This window comes from Mastigoproctus giganteus, chromosome 4 (assembly GCF_048544385.1).
Source record: "Mastigoproctus giganteus isolate SK-2022 chromosome 4, ASM4854438v1, whole genome shotgun sequence".
Lineage (NCBI taxonomy): Eukaryota > Metazoa > Arthropoda > Arachnida > Uropygi > Thelyphonidae > Mastigoproctus > Mastigoproctus giganteus.
The window spans coordinates 29,118,537-29,143,506 of NC_143578.1; the positions used below are offsets into that span (position 1 = coordinate 29,118,537).

Sequence of the window (24,970 nt, forward strand, 5' to 3'; positions counted from 1 at the left end):
CTGCCACAATAATAAGAATATCAAGGAAAGAATGGGGACTTAGTAAAAGGATCTTGTTTTATTATATAAAAACAATATTTCTGCCAATAGTCTCATATGCTGCAACCATTTGGTATCACAGAGTCATAACGGTTAAAATGAAACTTATTTCTCTTCAAAGATCCATGTTATTATCTGTTTTAAATTCCTCTAGAACTGTATCAAACAACGCATTACAAGTCTTAGCAGGAATCATTCCCCTGGATCTGTATATCGTATTCAAGGGGATGACAGGTTTGGCTTCGGAACTAATGGGAACAACATCTGATCCAGTGAACGAGGTCAAACAAGAAAAGAAAAGATTGTGGGAACATCTGACATCTGTGTACCAGGATCGGTGGAATGCCAGCGAACATGGAATAGTTACGAGGCAATTTATAACCAAAGTGGACTTTTCTACCGCCAAGGAAATAAATTCTTGGTTTGCTCCTTTGATGAATACAACGTACTTATTAACGGGACATGGCTCCCTCAGAGCCAAATGACATGAACGTGGACTTGAGCTAGACCCTTACTGCACTTGTGGGGTGTGGAAACTTGGTCTCATGTTTTGTTTGACTGCCCACAGTATCTTCAGGCACGTTTAGAGTTGTTTAGTGGTGTATCGGATCTGACAGAAGATAACATAAAACATTAGTAGAAAGCTGTAGGAATTTTAATGCTTTACAGAATTTTCAGTGACTGTTTTTAAAAGAAGACTAGCAATAAGATCCCTTCACCCTCGAGGAAATTAGATGTAGGACGTACAGATGAATTATTAAAGAAACATATACTAAGATTATTTATTTAGGTTCTCAGCTGGTTGGAAGTCGCAGATCGGATGCTTCGATAGAACTCTAATGGGAGGATATACAGGGACCCTCGGGTGTTAACAGGATTCTCATAAGAATGTTGATTGGTTCTAGGGCGTGATACCTGAAATTAAAAACTAAGGAACTAGATGGAAACATAGTTTACAAGCATAACTTCTTCTGAAACTTATGCAGTTATACCTTGTGTGGTCTTAAGTGACATCTAGATCTGTGACCATATTAGCATTAGTAGAGGCATATGATGCAAGAAAGCAAGCTTATTTAGCATCAGCCAAAAAAAAAAAAAAAAAACTTCCACTTCACCCCTCCGTTCGTTCGAAATACCTGTCCAGCTGATCCTTAAATTTATTTAGGTTATCAACTTCCACAACAAGGGATGGAAGTCTGTTCCACCAACCAACTACCCGCTGGCTAAAGGCAAATTTCCACACATCTATCCTACATCTGTCTTTCCTCAATTTGAATTTATGCCCTCTCAGGTGATTATTCTGAACAAGATATATAGATATAAACTACCCCATACATACACTTTAAATCTACATGAACTTAATGAAATGTGTTTTTCAAGAGAACTTGTGTAAGTGAAAATAGTCCATTTTCTTACTTATGGACTGTCATTGGAATTCCAAATCATACACAAGTTGGGACTCTCGGGAAAAAGAGAATAATTAGAGGTCTTCGGCAACTAGAAGAGAACCACCTGAAGAAGAGTTTAAGACTTATGCTGGCACAGAAGGGAGAAGACTACTGGGACTGACTTCTTTCTTGAAAGAAATCAAACTGGACAATTTGTTCCAGTTTGATTTCATTCAAGTTCAACTTGTGACTTCATTTGAAAATAAGAAAATGTACTGAGAATAACTGAACTGTGGTGAAAAAGACTAAGACTAGGAAATCATGTATATATGTTTATATAATTGTTACAATTGTTTTGCTAGAACATCCTCCTAGCCTTGGAGTGGTTGGTCTTGGTGACTCGGGACCAAAATTACCTATCTCCTAAGAACAGGAAAGTTTGATCGAAATACTCAGACCATAATGTATATAACTACTAGTTTTTTTTTTTTTTTTTTTAAGGGCAACCAGGGTGCGGGATTGCAAGCACGCGCCAGTATTGCACTACCTATGGCGGGTGCGAGATTTTCGGTGGTAATAACACCGGTACAGGATGACTGTTGACCCAGGCCCGGTGCTAGGGATGGACACCAGGCAGCAGCTGCCCATACGTTGGCTGCATCCTGGTGGCATAATAGCCTGACACAAACAAAACAACACACATTAATATTGCCCACATATACTGACACTTTTCAGGCCCATTATGCAGAGTTTCTGCACCATAACAGAGTACAAAGGTGGAGATGGGCTAACGCCTAGGAGCCACCCCGATATAAGAACACAAACGCAAATACACACAGTACCTTGATTACCATTATATAGAAGGGATATATATATATATGACAATGTCTATAAAACTGTATATAATCTTGTGTATAAATTGTTTATATCATGAAAATGTACATTAAATTGTGTGTGTAAATAAATGGAAAATGGAAATGGAATAACCTGCTTGTTGTCTGCGCGGTAGCACAGTGGTATTGTCGTCGTCCTCCTCACAACGGGTGTAAAACGCTCGCATTATCGACGCGATGAACTGTTATGGGCTTTTTTTCACTACTGGCTGATCAGTTGGTCTCAGGCGTAAATAGCAGGGATTTCTCTGTCGGAACCCGGTATTTTTCTTCCAAGAAAGCAGGCAAACTGACCAGAGAAAACATCCAGTTTACAGACACAATACACATGGATAGTTGAATTAACATTCTGCGTGACCCTGATAAATGTTTATTTTATTATTATTATTATTATTATTATTATTATTATTATTATTATTATTATTATTATTATTATTATTATTATTATTATTATTATTATTATTATTATAAGGTAGAGAGTGGTCATGATCATAGCCTTTCCTCCTACACACCTGGGGAAAAAGGTCCGGAGTTTAATCACGTCAATGACGTGAGAAACTTTTATGAGCTTTTTTCATTTCGTGGCTCAGTTAGTCGGTACTAGTGATGACTCGAAGATTTAAACTCGGAAACTCAGGTTTTTCATCCAGGAAAATTGACAAACGCACACACGCAATTTGCAGACGTATTACACATGGGTCGATGAGGTTATTCCTAATATGACAGTTTTTTTTTTTTTTGACTGCCCAGTTATATTTTTAAAACTTGAGGCTAATTAACTTCATCATAAAAGCTAGCCGAGTATATTTTCCCTCCCATCAAATTAAAAAAAAATGTTATTATTGGAAGTAAGAAAAAAATTTTAATTAAAAATCAGTTAGGTCGGATCCCATTTTATAATATTTAAAAATAATATCTAATATTTGATTGCTGCTGTGTTAAATATATGTGAAATTTCATTTTATCATTCATCTCTCTTCTGGTTTAGATTGAAAAATGATCTTCACCGCCATCTAGTGATAAGTGGTCAAGCTCACATTTGGTACACTGCCGGGAAGATCGAAGACATCATACCGGCTATTTGTCCAAGTGTTTGCGTAACCACGTGCCATTATATGTGTTTCTTTTGCTGACTGGTGTAAAATTAAAACTGAGCATGGCGCCAAATTTCGATAGTCCATTTTGTTTATTTCGTTTAGTTTTATTATTGATAATACTATGGATCAACCATATATTTTCGTCTAAGCTCAATGTACCCAGGATATTGCTACCTTATAACCTTGGTGTGCCTACTAATTATACTCTTGAGGTAACTGAAGGTGGATGCTACAACTGGTAAGTCCAATTTTTATTTATCGTTAAATGAAATCATCGAACCCATAATATAACTAAACAGTTACATCGTTTTTGAGCTCTTACATGCCCGTGTTCATTTGATTTTGACAATAGCACTCATGTCCGATATGTGTCTTACACAAGTTTATTTCCAGGTCTTTACTTACTTTTTCCAGCGGTGTTGGTTGAGAATCCATAAATTTCCAACATTTCAGACTTTGCATTTTAATTATTTCGTTATTTTCATTTTTTGAAATGTAGTAAACTCTGTAGAGCTCAAGAATTTGTGGGCTATTTTTCGAAATGTTTTCTCCCCTAAGCCGGATCACCCAAGCTGTTATTAAAATACATCATCCGTTCTAGATTTATCTCTTCGATATATTATTATTTATTATATTATTATTATTAATATCCATATGATGCAAGGAAGCCTGAGGCTTATGCTGCACCAGGAAAAAAAAAAAGAAAGTTCCCGAATAACCCTGAGAGAGAGAGAGAGAGTCAAAAGTAGAAGGGAATCACCAAGAAAGAGAAGAATGATGATATCCAGCTCAGGACCCTGGGTGTGCCAAGCCCATACTTACCAGATGTGAGCCCCCGGGGTTAATATATAATTAATTAAGCATTAGATTATCGTAATCTGCCAAGTTTTCAACAGTCTTCACTTTCTGTTGGTATTATTTTCTTTTCACTCTGTTGTTATTATTATTGTTGCTTATCTACAGCAATACAAGGCCCAGGCTCAAACTCACGTTATTGTCAACCCCAGTGGTCGTTTATTTATTTTCTGGATATTTTCTGATCATGTCCAGAAAATTTCTGATCATATCATTTTTGAAAATATCCAGAAAATAAATAAACTGCAGTAAAAAACAAATAAATTTCATGTGCTTTAATTGTTTTTTCTTATTCAATGGAAAATAATGAATGAAAGTGAATAAGCAAAAAAAAAAAAAGAATAGCTGAAATTTGTGTCTAGTGTTAGGTTTGCTGTGTATAATAGCCATACAGTTTTAAACCTCCCAAATTTGTCTACTTTGGGACCTGATCCTATAAACACTATATATTGGAATTTGCTAGATTTTAGGTTATAATGATCCCAAAAAAAGTGCTTATATACAAGTATTCTGCGTTGAAAGGGACAGTACATGGAAAAGTATTATATTGTACAGTAAAGTAAAAATAAGATTATTTTCCCTACCAAAATATACTGCATCCAATTAATGAACTAAATCCAAAGCTTGTGAACAGTCACTTCACTGAAGTCCTGTTGTCAAGTTTCTTTAACAGGCCAACTTCTGAAACAGATAGTTATCAGTGTTTACATTTTGAATGACCAGTCATATGGGCCACTTGCTTTTCTTTTTGGTGGCATGTAGGCAGATGCAAATGGGTTAAAGTTGCTGTTTCAATGGCATTTACACACTTCACAACACAAAATTTGTTTAGTTTTTAATGTGTACATTACATACATCTGCCTAATGTTTCATGTGTGAATCACAAGACCTATAAACATTTTGAATTTATATATAGGTCTAATTTTGAGTGTCATCAATATGTTGACCTTGCTTGCAGATAGCAGTATTCAGTCTCATGACCTAAAAACTTTCCTGATGTAGTTGAATTGCAGAAAAATTGTTATGGTTTTAAAGTTTACCCTGTTATGTTGTTGTTGTTGTTTGGTTTTTAGGAGCATTAGCAACTAAGGCCATATTGCTCCGGTAATATGTGGTGGCCATTCCCTGACCTTTCCGCATCGTCCGTATTTGGTGGTGACGGGCTCGAACCCTGGTCTAATCAAGAAGCGTGTGCTACACACTGCTGCTCCTTCCCACCTGGCTACAGAGGTGCCTTTACCCTGTTATAATATACTGCTTTGGCAGATGGCCACCCTGAGAAATAAATTTTCATGTGTTTTGCTGGATTTGCCCATCTTCCTTAAAATATCTGGAAAAGAAGTGGTGCTGGATAATTAATTCCCCAATTTGGGTGGTTCAACTGTGCAAGTGAATTCCTCAAGGATATTAAATGTAATAACTATAATTAAGTATTTTCTATAGAAAAAAGAAAAAAAAACATTTTTTTTCTGTGCAAAATAAAAAAACATTTTGCCACTTAAACTTGATGTGAATGTATTGTGGTATTTTTTTTTTTTTTTTTTTGTTTTTTTTTTATGTACGTATGTGTGCATTTGTTTCTTTATGGATTTTTTTTTAATGAAGCAGGCATTTTAATATTCAAAGGAATGAAAGTGTACATGACTTGGATCACAAGAAATGGGTCTGACGGACTTCAAAAAATCAGTAAATGCTATTAGATATTAGTTTTTAATTAAAAGCAGATATTCTGTTTGTATTTTTCCTTATGAAGATTCTACTTCAACTTGTGTTAAATAAAATTTTTATTTTTAATGATGTTTTATTTTCTACTATAATCAGATTGTAACTATTGTTTAAATTCATGATAATGAATAAAGCAAAAAAAAAAAACAAAAAAAAACATTGATTAATATACAGTTCTTTTTTTTAATCTCATTTGAAGGTTTTCAAATAAGCCAGATATAGCCAAAGTGGTACCACTCCTTGATTTGGATGCAGAAAAGACCTGTTCAACAAAAGCCTTGATATCTGTCGTGTCCCGTTTTCCAACACGAGATACTGCTATTATACATGCAGAAGATGAAAGTAAGTTGATTTTATTATTATTATTTTAGAAAGATATTCTCTTAATTTGTGATATATTTGTAAAATAAGTGATATTGATATTACAGAGGAGATCCTAACAGAAACACTGTTGTACTTACTCACAACCTTATGTGATTTGACATTACAAGGGTATGATATGGAGTGATCTGCATGATTCCTGTTCCTCTTTTTCCTTGGCTGGATGATTTTTAAATATTCTGATTTTAATGTTTGTTCAGATTGTGTTAGCGAAATTATTCGTATAGGAATGAAATCCTTTATTCCTTATTCCACCCCAAACTCTTGTCCTTTACTAACCAAGGTTTTCCAATACATGTGCTAAGTCTGTTTAAAATAAGAACTTAACAAAGCATATCACGGTGCCTCCATAGCCAGGTGGGCAGGAGCCGCAGTCCTTAGCACACACTCTTCTTGATTAGACCGGGGTTTGAGCCAGTTCCCACCAAATACGGAGGATGCGGAAAGGTCATTCCTTGACCTTTCCGCATATCGCTTGACCTTTCCACTGCATATCCCTGGAGCAATATGGCCTTAGTTGCTAATGCTCCTAAAAACCAAATAACAAAAACAAACAAAATAGCATATCACAGTTAGCTTTTATCCAAAACTCCAGCTTCATTTTGTTGGTTAATAGAGAAATCTGTTGTGTTCCAACTCTTACATTATCTTGAATCTTTCCACATGGTTAGCATTTGTAAATATGGATTCACTCAGTGCCAACTGTTGGCAATACCTTGGCTTATATTATTCATGTTTAGACAAATGCCATAGAAGAGTTTAAAGAAACTCAAGCACCTACGTCTCTCTGATGAATTGATAGTATTAGACATTGGAAAGTCATCTACCATCCCATTGCATGAGATGGTAGATGACTTTTAATTTTCTTAACTAATGCTGGAGCTACTCATTTTTCTCCTTTATATTAATGACTTTCACTCACTGGAAATCTTATCTATAGTGTTTACAGTAAAATGTAAACTGCAGCCCATATGCTGCAGGTTACATTTTACTGTACATGGACCATAATCTGCCACACTGGTCCAGTGCTGGTTGGCAGATCGGCCATATTTGGCAATCAGGGGCTTGAACCCCTGTCTACTCAAATAGCGTGTGCTACTGCATTTCTGCTCCTGTCCACTCAGCTGGAGATCTTAGTTTACAGTATGCTACATCAAACCTTCCAGTTCAACAAATCTTACTCTGTTCAAACAGCTTAAACTTTTTAAATACTCACCAGTTCCTTATCCCTTCATGGAATGGGTTTTGCACAAAGCTGAATATAGTATTTGCTATTGAGCCATATGATATTTCACTGTTTTTCAGCACAGGCTTATCAATATTAAATGGCAAGTCATCAAGTTTCTGAAAGTATATTCCAGGGGGAAGTAAGTTTGAGAGGAGTGCATTCTGTGGAGTGAGTTTCTCTGTGGAATTTTGAAAATTTGTAAAAATGAAAAATGTGTATATAAGTGCTGTTAAATATTAATTTGTTCTTATTTTAACTTTATTGCCTAACGTTAGTGTGAGATGAGATTACTGTCAAAAAATGAAATCAGAATTAAATAGGTAAAGTTAAAATGCATAAGAAAAACTCATTATAAGCTAAAAGAAATTATTTAGCTTTAAGAAAAGTATTATTTTTAGAATGTTTAAATATGTTATTTTTATATATGAAATAATTTATCCTCTTTTTGTTTCTTTAAATTAGACTCAGTTATAATAAGCTATATGTGATGTTTATAATAGTTTTAAATTCAACACTGGCTAAGAGTATAAGTAGAATGCTTTCATGGAATCCGTTATATTTACTGATTCAAAAAGTTTATTTTTACAAAATAGATAAATAGGGTGCATGTTAATGCTAAACAGAAAGATCCCAAATCCATAGATGTGGGGATGGCACAACACTAGTTAAAAACATTGAATTCTCTATGCCAACTGGTAATGGGACATTTTGTATTACAAAAATATGGTGGGGCACAGGGATTATTAAAGAGAGAAAGAAGATAACTGAAAACTTTCCATACCATTAGAACAGGTCACAATGTATGGTCTCTTTCTATCAAACTGCCAATAACTTCCTTTCCTTTTATAAAATCACAGTTATGCTGGCAAGTACATCAGAAGAGAAGAAATGAAAAATTAAAGAGGGAAACATAATATCAAGCACTCTAGGCTGATTAATGTATTTTCATTAAGAAAAAAAAATCCAGGTTTCTTTTGTTTTTACTACAAAAATAACTGGAAAACTGAATGAAAAATTTATTTTTTATATTTATATGCAAATTAATTTTTCCACATTTTGAACACTTGTTTTTTTATTCATCAAGCTCAGTCAATGTTAGTCATCACGCGCATTTTGGAAATAGTGTAGTATTTTGGTCTTTAATTTTTAAATTTTTTTCTTCACATTTATCTAAATTATTGCTTTTACTAGAACTCTTAACACAATGGCCAGATTCCTGTGCTGATCTGGTAGAAAATAGTTGCATATATCTTAATGAATAGCCATCTCCTGATAATTTCATTTTAATTTGAACTTTTTATAAATATAAACCTTTTGTAAAACAAAGGTATGATAATATAAAAGACATATATTTTTAAATTTCTTTAGTATCTGGACAGGTCCTTAGATGTGACGTCATTGTTGATGCTATTCATTCAATTGAAATTGTTACCACCACTCGAATTTTGTTTTTAGAAGATGCACCTGAGGTGTTTGAAGTACAAGCAAAAAATGATCAGGGTAAGTTATTTTATGGTACATATTTTTATAAACATAGTATATTTTTTCTTCACAGTTATATAAACAGTGAAAAGTCCAAGTAAGCATATACTAAAATTAAAATTAAAGAAAAAATATATGTACATAAAATATTAGAACAGATAATATATCTGATAACTAGAACATACAAGGTAAATGAACAGAAGCATAGTGACTGTGAAACTAAAATTTAAATAGAAATACTAAAGGCGAAAACCATGAAAAGCCTGACTTGTAGATTCAAAAACAGTGAAATATCACAAGGCTCAATGGCAAAAGCAAATAGAATTAAAGACCATGGATGAAATAATTTAGAAATATTAAATAAAAGTAAAGGCCTGATGTATTTACAGACTCCTGCACAAAACTGAATATATTGTTTGCTATTGAGCCATGTGATATTTTACTGTTTTTCAGCACAGGCTTATCAATATTAAATGGCAAATAATAATTGCATGCTTATAAATGTAAGAAGTGTATGTCTCTCTTATAACTGGTCGGTGTATATATGTATAGCAGAAATGGTCAGTTTATACAACTGCTGTAATTGTATTTTAGCTAAATTTGCAAAAAAAAAAAAAAAAAAAAAAAAAGTGATAGTTGTTATGCCACACAAATGGGGCTTTTGGGAACATGCACTCTCTAGACATTTTTAGTTTTTATTTGGCCCTTGAGGTCTTCCCAAAAGGAATATGCTGCTTAAAGAATTTTTAGGAATTCCTTTGCAATTGGGAATTATGACAAATGTAACATTAAGAATTATCAAATTATTACCACAGAGTTTTAGGTATGGTTTTCTTCTTCTTTGGCATACATCTGAATATGTTATGTGCATACATGTATATCTGTCTGTCTTTATATGCAGGTGTCTGTAAATTATCCTTACACTTTTAATCTTTTTTCCTCAAAGTATGTTTTAGGTACAATTAAAATATCTACAATTAAAGGTCAACTCAAAAATTTTGCTTGCTGAAACTAAAAAAAAAAGATACATCAAGGGCCAGAAACCCTCTCTTCTACAATACTTTAAAAATTAACAAGATTTTGAGATTGGCTATCACAGTTTTTTATAGGTATATATCTAGCTTAAATAAAATATGCTTGTTTGAGAATTATTATAATTTATTTTTATTATAAAAAAAACTTACTATTTGTATTTGCTAGCCCCTGTAATATACAATAAGTATCACATCAAGCACTATTTGAACTAGTACACCACGATCAAAGTTCAGTGTGCCGATGTATCCAATACAACTAACCACCCAGCCATCCACTCTAATAGCTGGCTTGCATAAACCAGAGGCGCCTCCATAGCCAGGTGGGCAGGAGCAGCAGTGCATAGCACACGCTTCTTGATTAGACCGGGGTTCGAGCCCGTGACCACCAAATACGGAGGATGCGGAAAGGTCAGGGAATAACCACCGCATATCCCCAGAGCAATATGGCCTTAGTTGCTAATAACCAAATAACAAACAAACAAACAAACAATAACAGCATAAGCCAGATGGAGACCATGTTATCATTCCCTCCCCACAGTAAAAACCAACAAAATACAACATGGAATACTTTCATGTTAGACTTGGCAATAGCCTACTCCCAAAGTCTCTTATATGAGATTTTATATTGTACTGAGTATTTTAAATTTACATCCAAAATTTTATGATTGTAAAACTTATTTGTATACTTATATTCATATAGTTCTTGTTTCTTTGTTTATACTCTGATGCGACCACCAGGTCAGAGAATGCAATAAATCACGAATACAATTATTAATCATATTTAGCAGTTGTGGTCTTGAACCATGGTTTGCTCAGACTCTTGACCACTTGGCTACATCAGGCTTATGTATCATATACTATATGATAAATATACACTTATATTCTGTGCATGGTTAACAGGAAAATACTTAGTGTAATGTTACATTGTATAAGTATATATTAAATAGAAAATCCATAATTATGGTCTTCTGGGACAATATAATAGCTCTCACCACTTCCCACATGTTTGGCATGATATGGGTTCAGATCTTCTCATTGGTGACTGGAAGAATTCTTAAAGGCTTCTTTAAGAATTCTTCCCCACCACCATGACTTATTCCAGGTTTTTCAGCCTACACAATATATAAATTGGCCCGTATGCACTTAATAAAGGTCATATGAGCGGGTATGTTCTGACCAAAGTAGTCAGTGCACCAAAAAATCCACAGCCAACCTTTATTATAACAAAAAGTCTGCTACTACAGCATTATTGTACTATCAGTTTAAAAAAAGTAAATAAATATATGGAAAATCTGTGGTAATAGCAAGTAGGCATACTTAAATAAATGTGAAATGCTTTGTTCAAACAAAGAATTTCACATTTACTTACATTATACAGTTGAAGCAGTCAGTTTGAACTCTATATTGTGTTATGCTGGTTAGATGTAAAGTAATAACGTGCTTCTCTGATTTAATTTAACCACTGTGAATGCTGTTTGGCATGTCCTATATATTTTCATTCTTTAAATTAAGGCTGTCTAACCTGCTGAGGGACTGCATTGTACCTCTGGTACCTACTCATGGGCAGATTTTATAAAAACATGGTTTTTTTTTCAATATACAGTCAAAGCTCTATATAACGAACCTCCAGGGGAATGAGAAAAACAGTTGTTATATTGATCGTTCATAAAATCCTCAACAAAATGAGTAAAAGCTTGAATATTTAATGTAATTCTACTAATACAATGTAGTGTAATCTAATTTTAATATGTACTACAGTATTAAATTAATAGAAGAAGAAGCATGCAAAACTTCACATGTTGCATCATTCAAGGAGGTAAATCTTGCATGTTTGAAGCAGTTGTCGATCAGTTTTTCATCAGCTTTATTCCATGCTTAAACACAAATACATTGCCTGAAGGATGTTGATTTCCCATTGAATTTTGCTTTCAAGAGAGCACAATTCTATTTAATAGCATTCTTCGGTAGTTTTTCTTAAAAAACTGGATTGCACCTTGATCAAGTAGCTGAAAAACTGACATCAAATTTGGTGGTAGGTACTCAACACTGATTGCACATAGGTTGTTTACTTGACAATGAGGAGTGCAGTTATCCACAAACAGCAGAATTTTTCTATTCTTCTCACTCATTCTGTGATCTAAATCTGATCCATTCTTCGTAAATTTTTGATGTCATCCATGTCTTTTGGTTTGCTTGATACGTAGTCAGTAATGCCTTTAAAGCATCGAGGCTTCTGGGCTTTCACAATGATTAAAAGAGAAAGCTTCTCTGTGCCAGTCATGTTTGCTGCTAGGAGAATGGTAATCCATTGTTTAGCCTTTTTTTCTGCCACTACATTTCTTGCCTTTAAATGTAAATGTTTTATTAGCCACTCCAAAATTACCTTTTCAAGATCCGAATAATTTGCCTTTCATGCTCGAATTCTACCCGGTGCAGCAGCAGATTTCTCAAAACTTTCAATCTTTTTCTAATCTTTCAGAATAGTGAACAGAGCACTCTTAGCAATGCAGAACTGTTTGACGATGTGAGTCTTTGAATGTACACCATTATCTACAGCTTGAAAAATTGTAATTTTCTGTGATTGGCAAAGCTATCTGCTTTCTTGGAGATTAAATATTCTTGCATGCTACACAAAACCAACTGGAGGGCACTGGTTAAACAGCTGAAATGAGTATGAGAAAGTATTGGGTAAAAAGTTGTGACTTGCCTTTCAGTTTCTACTATATTAGTCAGTAGTCAGTATTGATTTTTATTTGTGGACATTTTTTTTACAAAAAAAAAAAACAGCAAAAACTTTAACAGAGCAAAATTTTGTACAAGTTGCTCTGTTAAAAAGCATGCAAGGTGCGTTTTAAGGTGAAGCTTATTGGGATGGTATAGAAATGGGGGGTGGACTTAAATCAGAGACCCTGAGTGCCCTCTTCTGGAGGAGAGGGAAAAAAGAAAAAAGTATTAGAACAGTGGATCCATAGGCAATAGCGGCTGTGAGAATAGCACTCAGTAAAAGTGAAATTGGTAAAAGGGTTATCTTTATCGTTCCTTTTTTGTTATCCTTAAGAATAAGGATAAAATTAGAGATATCATTCTCAGTGATAGTGCTCCTGTAATTTGTAATTTTTTTATAAGACTTTTTTTTTTTTTTTTTTTTTTTTTTTTTTCAACTGTCATTATAGCAGACTTTCACTGTGTATAAATCTTGAAAATAATTTACTTTTTATTTTGAAAAGTGACATTTAATGGGAAGTTGAGAAAAGTTTTTAAGATCAAGAAGAGGTCATAAATTGAATTTTTGATGTCAGATTTTCTTATTTGTGAGATTAAAATGTCAGAAATCAGGTTTTTGTAATTTGGGGAATTGCTGCATAAGACATTTGTGAAATATGTGACTACACAAACTCGTGGCTGTGATTTATTATACAAAACTGGTTATGTATTGAGATCATGTGTTGTGTGGGGTGGGGGGAAGTCATGTAAATATACCAGTTAGGTAGTCTACTTGTTTTTGATATTAATGTCAAGTACGCCCATATAATTGCCATTCATTTTATTCTGATTATGTGTTCTGTTCATTTTTAAATTTAAATAACTAAAAAGTAATTTAAATTTAAAGAGAGAGATAATTGCTCTGAAATGAGTTCTTTTAACATTCAAGATATCAGTAAATTATCTTGGAAGACTCGCTCTGGATCAAGTGCTAATATAATTATTTTTCTGTAACTTAATAATACTTAGCTGTGCATTTTATTTATTTGCAGAAGATACATTTTCCGGTCTTGCAGGAGTTCCCTTTGAATGGAGTCTAATTAGTGAACACTCACCAAAAGATTATGGTGTACTCAGGTCAGTTATTTAAAATACTGATAAGTGTTGTGTAAGCAAGATTTCTTAGTGGTTTATTCTTCTCATTTTCATAGCATTTACCTCCATGGCAGTAAAGTACAGTTTTATTATAATAATTTCATTGCAGTATAAGATGTATCAGAACCCTCAAATTTATAAGAGTTTTGCTGCAAATTGTAAAAAACATTTTACACTAAGCTTTGATATTTTATATTTTACACAAGGAGACATGAGGAAAGATCTAGTGCATTGGTCAGCAGCAGGCAGATAGTAGGCTAAATCTGGCATGTGAGGGATTTTTGCCGGCTTATGAAAAACCATGTAATCCTTATATGTGTTAATGTTTTTTATAACTAGGAAGATTGATAGAATAAAACATTCTAACATTTCATGTGTATTTCATTTATTATTATATAAAGAATTAAAAAAGCTTTGAACTAATGAGACATGTGGCAGAGAAGAAAAATGCATGGGATACATATAAATTAATGGGTGATATGGAAGCCTATGATAGATATAAGCTGGTCTGTAACCAAGTCACAAAGGAGGTTAGGCAGGCAAAGGATGCAAAGAAGAACAGCAAAGAGTTCTTTACCTGTGTAAACTCTAGAAGGAAGAGGATGGACTAATGTTAATCAGATTGGTCCACTGGATATCGATGGTTCAACTGTTGATGATCCTGCTCAGGTGGCTAACAAACTAAATGAGTATTTTGCATCTATGTTCACGCATGAGGAGTTATTCAGGGAAGGGAATGCCAGAGGTGAACTAAACTCTGGCAGTGAGCTAGATGTTTTTATAATAACCGAGAGGAAAGTGGAGGAGAAATTGTTGAAGATAAACATAAGAAAGGCACCTGGAGTGGGTGGGATCTATCCAGTTATATTAAAGGAGGCAGCAAAGGAAGTAAGCAAACCCTTAGTCATAATCATGAGAGCTTCCTTGGAATCAGGGGAGGTGCCCATGGACTGGAGATGTGCAAATGTAACCCCAATTCACAAAGGAGGATCAAAGGGTGACACAAGTAATTATAGACCTGTTAGTTTAACTTCTGTTCCAGGGAAATTAATGGAGGCGCTGGTTAAAGAACCACTGCAGGATCATCTAGACAAGACTTCAGTTATAGCTCGGACACAGCATGGGTTTGTTAAAGTGAAGTCTTGTCTGATCAGTTTGATTGGATACTATGATGTGGTCACAAAGGAACTGGATGTAAAGAATAACTTTGATATCATGTATTTGGATCTTAGAAAAGCCTTTGATACTGTTGCACATGGAAGACTGCTGAACAAATTGGATCAATGTGGCATTGGAGTCAAATTGCTGCTCTGGATAAAGGGATGGTTGAGTTTGTTTGTTTGTTATTTGGTTTTTTAGGAGCATTAGCAACTAAGGCCATATTGCTCCAGAGATATGCGGTGGTCATTCCCTGACCTTTTCTGCATCCTCCGTATTTGGTGGGCACGGGCTCGAACCCCGGTCTAATCAAGAAGCGTGTGCTATGCACTGCTGCTCCTTCCCACCTGGCTACGGAGGCCAGGTGGGAAGGAGCAGCTCCGTACAAATATTATAATATTTGTACGGTGGCGCCCGATGGTTGAGTGGATGAAGACAGAGAGTGGTAATCAATGGACACTGCTCTTCATGGACTAATGTTATTAGTGGAGTCCCTCAGGGTTCAGTGTTGGGTCCATTGTTGTTTTCTGTATTTATAAATGATATTGATGATGGTATATCAGGCTTGTTGACCAAGGTTTCAGATGATATGGTTGGCAGGGTTGTTAATGATACTAATGACAGTACGTTGCTGCTGCAGCAGGATCTAGAAAAGTTGAGCAGATGGGCTGAGGGGTGGAAAATGAAGTTTAACATTGACAAATGTAAAGTACTACTTATGGGAAGCAGTAACCCCAGAGTAACATATCAACTGTGTGGTACTCCACTGACAGTGGTAGAGAATGAAAAGTACCTGGGAGGTAATCGTGCTGGCAGATATGAAGTTTTCTGAGTAGTGCAGACGGTCTGCAAAAATAGCTCATAGTGTCTTGTCAATATTATACAGGAATTTTTCTAGCAGAGATAAGGAGGTGATTATCCACTTGTATAAGGCAATAGTCAGGCCCCACCTTGAGTACTGTATATAGTCTGGAGGCCTCATTTTAAGAAGGATGTAGAGCTGTTGGAATGAGTACAGAGAAGGGCAACAAGATTAGTGAATGGAACAAAGGGTTGCTCTTACGAAGAAAGGTAGTTTTGCAGACTATAGTGTTTGGAGACTAGGCACCTGTGAGGTGATCTGATTGAGGTGTATAAAGCCTTGAATGGCTTGAGCATTCTCAGTTCTGATGGGATTCCTCCTCTTGCTCAGAATAATCACCTGAGAGGGCATAACTTCAAATTGAGGAAAGACAGTTGTAGGAAAGATGTGCGGAAGTTTGCCTTTAGCCAGCGGGTAGCCAATTGGTGGAACAGACTTCCATCCTTTGTTGTGGAAGTTGATAGCCTAAATAAATTTAAGACTGAGCTGGACAGGTATTTTGAACGAACGGATGGGTGAATTGGGAGCGTTTTTTTTTTTTTTTTTTGGCTGATGCTGCATAAGCTTGCTTTCTTGCATTGTATGCTTCTACTAATGCTAATGCCAAAGTGTTACATCTGAAACATATTGTTAGAAGCTAACTAAAATTGATTAAAATTAAGATATTAAAAAAGTATTGTTAAACATTAGACAAATTAATTGCCAATATAGTTTCATTACAGGTTAAGCAGACAGGATATACTTCTGGGAGGCTGATGATGCAAATATTTGTTTGTGCACTCTTCTTTAAATGATCAGTTTTCAGAATCATTTTTATACTCAAGTTCTTCGTTTGTTATTTGGTTTTTAGGAGCATTAGCAACTAAGGCCATATTGCTCCGGGGATATGCGGTGGTCATTCCCTGACCTTTCCGCATCCTCCGTTGGTAGTCACGGGCTTGAACCCCAGTCTAATCAAGAAGCGTGTGCTACGCACTGCTGCTCCTTCCCACCTGGCTACGGAGGCACCACTCAAGTTATGTGTGTATTATATTAATGTCACTGAATGAGATCAGACTATATTAAATGCTTGCATTTGATATAGTCTCATCTCACTCAGTGACATTAATAAACTTAATCTGGTTGAGGTTTACCAAATACCCTTTCCAAGAGTGAGTGGACAGTTATGTTATCAGAAACAAATAGTCTGATAAGGATAATGATCGATTTAAAAAAATAAAATATGAAATTTATTTTTTACTTATGGTATTTTTATATGAGCACAGCAGAAACAAAGCTATAAATTCTATTTGCTCTGTCTTCTCAGGTAATAACCTCATCACTCAACTGAACAAATTAATTTCAGGGGTTGGCAACCTTTTTTGAAAAGAACCATTTTTGATCTAATTAAAAAAAAAAAAAAAGAATCCGAAGAGCCACACTGCAACTCAAATTTATTAAAATCATATATTAAAAAAATATATATTTTGAAATATTATTTATTAATAATAAATAATCATTAATAAATAATATTATTTATTAATGCTTGTGATGCATAAGCAAACTAAACTGGGAAGTGTTTGCACCGAAACTAATGCTATATTCATGTCACTGTGTGCCTTGCTTGTCGTACATGTGAGCTAAAAGTTAAAGAGCCGCAGTTACATGTTCAAAGAGCTGCATGCGGCTTGCAAGTTGCAGGTTGCCGACTCCTGAATTAGAGGAAAGACAGTGGCAGCATGATTGCTGAATCTAAACATATCAGTCATGAAACAATGTATTTCCTTCCTTAATATAATCATAATTAACAGAGATTGTGTGTAGGTGTTCTCACAATTAATAATAATCAATTGATAATGAATTAACATTTTTTTCAAATGAACATTAAACTAACATCTTCAGGCCTTTCACGATCACTATAAGAAAATATAATAAGTGTTACCTTTTGTTTCTCAGTAAGAATAGCTGTTGAGTGTTGTCTTATGTGTGTGTTTGTAATTTATTGCCTTTACCTACAGTGTGTATACATGATTTTCAAAGTGCCTCTGAGAATTATTTGTCTTGATCAATCACTGGTTATATATCCATGCCAAGATGTGGTATTTAACATGAGAAAAATATATTTTAAAATTCCTCTTCAAATGCCTTCTCATTTCTTTTAAAGAATGCTGCTTATTGACTTTCACAAATGGAAGTAATTTTTAAACAAAATATTGCTCACTAGAATTTACATCATTAACTCCATGGATGAAAGACAAATAACCACATGTATCAGCAATACCCAATGCACTAAAAATCAGTGTTTCTTCTAATTGAAACAAACACTAGATGAAAGCTCTTTAAGCATCATTCAACCATTCCAATGTTCTCTCTTGTCATCTGTTTCTAGGTAAATATAAACAAGGACATGTTCCACAGTATATCTAGCAGAAATCACATATTGAGCTGTATGATATGTTCAAAACTTCATATAATTTCGGGTAGTTAGTTTATTATCTTTCTAGTGCAGCATTGTTGACAAGTAATACAAAGTAACTTTAGTTATTAGGTTTATACATTACATTTTTCAAGTTAATATATCAAACAGCTTTCACGTAAAACAAATAAATCAAAATAAAACGAGGTAAATTGCAGTTTAGTATTACACTATTTACACTTCCTTGCTTTTCAATATCCTTAACTAAACGATGATAACATGATTCAGCATCTACAATGCTCTAGGTCTAACTTATATTGAACATGGTTATGCTCAGTATAAGTTAGTCCTAGAGCACTAAAATGAAGTATGTAGAAAGTTTCGACAATATATTTCTTCTTTTGATTACTTACATATAATAAAAATAGTAAGAAAAGGTTTTTATGATTTATATCTGTGTAGAACCTCTTAACTAGATATAAATTAGAATGTGCATGGTAGTTGTATCTTAGTGTTATAACAGTATAAATAGTTATGTTTAGTACTTTTAAAAGGAAAATGGAAGATTAAAATATTCTATTCTTATGATGTTAATTCAAGTTTATCAATCAAAAAAATATGAGAAAAATGTTCAAATTTGTTAGAGAATAAGTACATTTTTATTTTATTTTATTTTTTTGTCATAGGGAAGGTATGTATAGGGTTCTGGCTAGATATAAATGCCTTTCCTTACTATGGTGGTCTTCATATCACTATCCCTTCTTTAAAATCAGAAAATAAACTAAACTCACTAGCTTTACATACCCTAAATTTAATGAATAAAACATATTTTGCATTTTTTTTATCTTTTGAAAAGTTAGTCTTTTTAGAAATCCTTCTAATTATGCTAAAATGCTACTCACAACTTTGTTTACAGATTTTTGAAATTTTCTGATTCATCGTATGAAACACCTCCAGCAATTGATTTTTGGGAAAAACAAGGATTGTATGGTTCAATGGCATTGCTAGAGGGATCCAAAACGGGTTCTTCTAAAGTAATAGTGAGACCAAAGGATAAAGAATATGAGGTATTGTAGCACTCATTGTATTTCAGATATTAAACTACTGGAATTAACTGAAAAAATAATGAAATGGTCAGATTGGTGATATATTTTTTTTAACAGGTCATATAAGTATGTGGAATTTTTGTGTTATGACATTTTATTCTTATTTAGTAACACTGATTTAAATAACAAAAAAAAATTCTATTTAATAGTTACTGTGCATGCATGTGTGTGTGCACGTGCACACACACATGCATGCACAGTATTAGTCCTTTAATATTAATCTCATATTAGTCCTTTAAGATTATTAGTATGATATAAAAATATTAAAGTTAGATTATAACAGCAGCCATAGAAAATAATGGCTGTTATAAATCAAAGTTATTAAAATGAATAAAAATATTTATTGTTTGAAAATACTTAATGTGAATTCTTGAATGTGCTTTATTTGTAGATACATGCTAAAGAACAGACTTGCCTTAATTAGCCATTCTGTATTGGAGTGGTATGATATTGGCCTATAAAATATTTCCTAAAATTAGCTTAAATGTTATTTTGAAATTAAAAACAAACTTGACCCCTCCCAAAAAAAAATAGATATAAGTGAATTCCTGACCCTTATATTTATAATGTAAAATCATAAATTTTCATTATTCATATGGAAAGAATCCAAAAGGCTATCCCCAAGATTTGGTACTAAAATCATGAATATGACAGCCCTGAGAGAGTGAAATATGAACTTAAAAAAAGAATCTCAGATTTGTATTTTGGAGTGTATAACCTCATTAGTTGCAGAACCCTTATGGACCTGGAGATTCTCCAGTAACGTGGAGGTCCATAATTTTTTTTTTTTTTTAATTCTTTATTCTGCACTTTTTTCTTAAACTGTTAGAATACCTGAGAGTGAGGAGCTTCTCAATCTCTTCATCCACCATTCAAAATTCCATTATCTATGTTTAGGAAGATTATATACTTTCAGAGTTGTAAATTTGAGGTTGGCTTTTAAATTTCTGTTTTCACACATTTGGATTTCATATTCCTACTATTAATTCTGAATCCTAGTAATGCATTTATGGGCTGTTTCTATGAGTTTGTGTTGGAACAGGTTTTTTTTTTTTTTTTCGTTGAATGAATTCACTAATAATAAGTATATTTTATGTATGTGAGTTTTCAATTTTGTTTTGAATTTAAGACAGCATTCTAATATCACTCTACTCAACAGAGAATGGCCAGTGTAAGTATACTTTGTTCTTTACTGGATCTCAATAAATGAAATCATGTTTATAAATTCAGGTTTGATATTCTGACGATTCTCTTAATTTTTAAAATTGAGTTTTTCATTAGGCACTGCACTGTTAAAGTTTGTTCTCTAATTATAAGCTTGATTTTGAAGTTTTTTTTTGTTTTTTTTTAACAGTTTGTAAAACCATGCGAAGTTGGACTAGTGGTAGTTGCAAATCTGATCTTGCATCCAAGTTATGCCTACCTTTTATTAGGTGCTGAAGTTCATTATCGTGTGGATCTCATAAAGCAAGGCAAAGCAGACAGTGAGCTATCATAATTTTTTAATTAATGTTAATTTTTTAAAATGATTTCATTCACTTTACTTTTGCAAGTTAAAATATATCATTTATTGTTATCTGAGAAGGATCATACTTGGTATTTATATTTGTTGCAGTAATATAAGAAAAATCCTAACCTTTCCAATTGATAATTTAACTTGGGATTACTCTTACCCTGATACATAACTTTGCATTTATGCATTAAAGCTTACTACCATTATTGTTTGGACTATTATTATAATGTGTGTAAGGTTTGAAATATATGATAGAAACATATCCTACATTTCAATGCTGATTTTTACATCAAACAGAAAACCATCATTAATGAAAATTAGAAACAACAATGGCCCAGGCAAAAACTTGTGATACCTTACTGAAGACTGGTCTGCATGAGGCTCTGCCTGTTTATAACCATTTTTGCGCCATTAAAACTAAAATCAAAACCTATTTATAACAGTTTTTTTTATTAATTTTAACAGCCTACTCCCAACTCTTTTCCAACTTAAGCGTAGGCCATTCATGTGGAATTGTTAAAAGTGTTTCTAAAATTTAAGTAAATCATATCCAAATTATTTATGAAAATTGCATATGCATGCAAATTCTACTTTAAGATAGTCAGTCATACAAATGTCGGTACTTCTTCATGAAGCAGTGCGTAGCACACGCTTCTTGATTAGACCGGGGTTCGAGCCCGTCACCACCAAATACGGAGGATGCGGAAAGGTCAGGGAATGACCACCGCATATCCCGGAGCAATATGGCCTTAGTTGCTAATGCTCGTAAAAACCAAAAAACAAAAAAAAAAAAACTTCTTCATGAAGATTTAGATTTCTGGTAATGTTTGACAGAAGATGCTTATCATTGGCTTAGATATATAATTTAGTTTTTGCTGACTTTGATTTAAAATTTCTTTATAGCAAAAAAATAATATTAATAATATTAATCTTGTCTTGTATATGCTCTGGCCTGTAAAACTGTTTCATACAAGTTAATAGTAATCACTAAAAATCAAATCAAGTTTGTTTGGTTTTTTTTTTGCAGAAAAGTGGCATTGGTGAATCTAATTTTTAATGTATGATAACTGAAATATTGAAATTTTCCTTATCAATATAAATCCTGTAATATTCATTTAGTAAAAAATTATTTAATAACATGTACAGGTTATTTCAGTATTTATTTTAAAATTTTAAATACAAATAGGAATACAAAGCAGCAATATTGGCTTAGTTAAAAAAATTAATAATAATAATATGTTTGTAAGAACTTGCAATCTCATTAAAAGATAGCAAATTAACAAAAATAAAATTAAAAATCACCTTGCCATATGTTTTTTACAAATGATCTCACCCACAAACATATTTTGAGCATGTAACGTGTAGTTTTCGGGTTTTCCAATTCCCTTCAGCAAATTTTGCATCTTCTACATTTATTTGTATTTCTGTCCTTTTTGATGATATTTTGAACATTTTTATTTTTTGATCTGCACTTCTCTTTGGCTAATAGAAGACTGAATTTTCCATGCTTGGACTTGATGAGTTTCTCATATTCTTATCATTTGTTTTCTTGTGATCTCATTCAAATGAATCAGTTGGTTGGGATCAGTGAATGAATAAAGAATAATAGAAGGGCTATAAGAGCAATTCTAGGAAAGCAACAAAAATATATTTTCATTTTTACATGAATTTTCAATTATGTATACACATTTTAATGAAGTACATAGCTGTATAGAGGGTGTCAAAAATAGACGGCATAATTTAAGGAATGAGTTCCTCATATGTAGACAATAAAAATATTTTATATCAACATAGTTCTGGAAATGCTTGGTTCCTGAGTTATTAACTGGAATGTCTTATCTCCTGCAGGTGATTCCTTCATCACAAGGTACTGACAGAATCTGGTGGTTTTCCATTCCGACTATGTACTCAGATCGGGAGCAAGCGGATATGCACTTTATGTACGGTTTGGCAGATAGCAATGCTCTGGAGGCTCGTCGTTTGTACCACGAAAGGTTCCCAGAACGAAGATATCCAGACAGGAAAACGTTTGAAGGTATCCATCGCCACCTTTGTGAACATGGGACCACTATACCTATTGCTGCCGACAGAGGACGACCAAGATCTATGACTCCGAAAGTAGAGGAGGAGATTCTGGATGTTGTGCCTGCCACTCCTGGAATCAGTGCACACAGAATAGCAATGCAACTGGCTGTTCAACGTTCGACTATTTGGAGAGTGTTGTGAGAGCACCAACTGTATCCTTAGCATCTGCAATGGGTACAGGTCTTGTCACCAGCAGATTACCCTGCACGAGTAATGTTCTGCCAGTGTTTCTTGCAGCAGTGTGGTACAATTCCTCACTTTCCTGCCTTAGTGATATTCACAGATGAAGCACAGTTCACACGAGATGGAATCCAAAACTTTTACAATCAGCATGTATGGGCTGAGGAAAACCCACATGCAATTCTTCCATGACATCACCTACAGCGGTTCAGCCTCAACATCTGGGTGAGTGTTTTTTGGTGATAAGTTATTTGGGCCCCATGTACTTCCAAACAAACTCACAGGGCAGGCGTACAGAAACTTTCTGGAAAACACCATGCCTGATTTCTTGGATGCCACGCCACTGATCATTCAACAACAAGCACACTTCATGCACGATGGCGCTCCCGCACATTTCAACCACCTAGTCTGCAATTACCTGAATCAAAGGTTTCCTGGTCGGTGGATAGATACAGGTGGACCAACTGCCTGGCCTCCACGCTCATCTGATTTAAACCCACTAGATTTCTTCTTGTGGGGCTATTTAAAGTCATTGGTGTATTCGGCTCTGGTAGCTGATGTGTAAACTCCGCAATCGAATTGGGGCCGGTTGTGAGACAATATGAAACATGCCAGGAATTTGGCATCGTCTTTGTGAGTCCATGAGACGTTGATGTGAGTCCTATATTCAGGCAGAAGGTGTACATTTTGAACAATTACTATAAGGTGATGTGAACAGTTAAGTGTCATAAACAGACCTTCAAAACTCGGAAACCAAGCATTTCCGGAACTAAGTTGATATAAAATATTTTTATTGTCTACATATGAGGAACTCATTCCTGAAGTTATGCCGTGTATTTTTGAGTCACCCTGTATATATATATTCTACATTATTTACTGCCTTTCTTTAATATATTTCCTTTACTGGAAATATATATTAAAAATAATATATCAAAGGAAAGCATTACTGCTTTCCTTTAAATACATTTCTGCCCATTACAGATATCATCAGCTATTTCCACATCTGTCCTACAACCATCCCTCCTCAATTTGAATTTATGCCTCTTGAAGTTTGTAGTCTGAGTAGGAGGAAGAATGTCATCAGCATTGAGCTTGCTGAGTCCATTGAAAACCTTGAATACCTTAGATTACCTCACCTGTGCATAGTCTCCAGATGCTGCAACTTACAAGACTAAAGCCTTTCTTGGTAAGGTGACCCTTTCATTCCCTTCACCAATTTCTATCCCTTCTTTTTATCTCCTTTCCAGCAGATTTACATTTTCCTAAAATGACGCCCCCAGACTTGTATGCAGTACTCAAGATGCAGCCTAATCATTGCCTTGTATAACTAGATAATCACCTCCTTATCCCAGCTAGCAAAGTTCCTGTATACCATTGACTACAATACCCCATGAGCTGTCCTGTCAGCTTGCCTGTACTGTTCAGAGAACTTCATATCTGACTATATAATTACCCCCAGGTCTTTTTAATTTTCCACTAACTTGATTTTAGTAGTACACAGTTGGTACGTTAATCTGAGATTACTCTATCCATATGCAGTACCTTGCATTTGTCAATCAATATTGGACTTCAACTGTCATGTCTCAGCCCATCTGCTTAATTTTTTTAGATCTTAATTTTGCTGCAGTAGCTTACTATGATTATTGTCAACACCCTGCCAACCTTTCTTTGTCTTCTCCTTTTCAACCATC

At 34.1% G+C, this 24,970-nt stretch overlaps 1 protein-coding gene across 1 annotated transcript in view; it reads left to right on the forward strand.

The window, feature by feature from the left end:
* The first annotated feature begins 3,476 nt into the window (after positions 1–3,476).
* The window catches only part of LOC150086504 (nuclear pore membrane glycoprotein 210-like), a 185,977-nt gene continuing 164,483 nt past the window's right edge, over positions 3,477–24,970 (forward strand). The window contains exons 1-6 of the mRNA XM_090372185.1: positions 3,477–3,655; positions 6,197–6,339; positions 8,975–9,106; positions 13,878–13,962; positions 19,312–19,462; positions 20,856–20,985. Of these exons, the coding sequence (XP_090228311.1) occupies positions 3,477–3,655; positions 6,197–6,339; positions 8,975–9,106; positions 13,878–13,962; positions 19,312–19,462; positions 20,856–20,985 (820 nt within the window). The remainder of the gene's footprint in view (positions 3,656–6,196; positions 6,340–8,974; positions 9,107–13,877; positions 13,963–19,311; positions 19,463–20,855; positions 20,986–24,970) is intronic.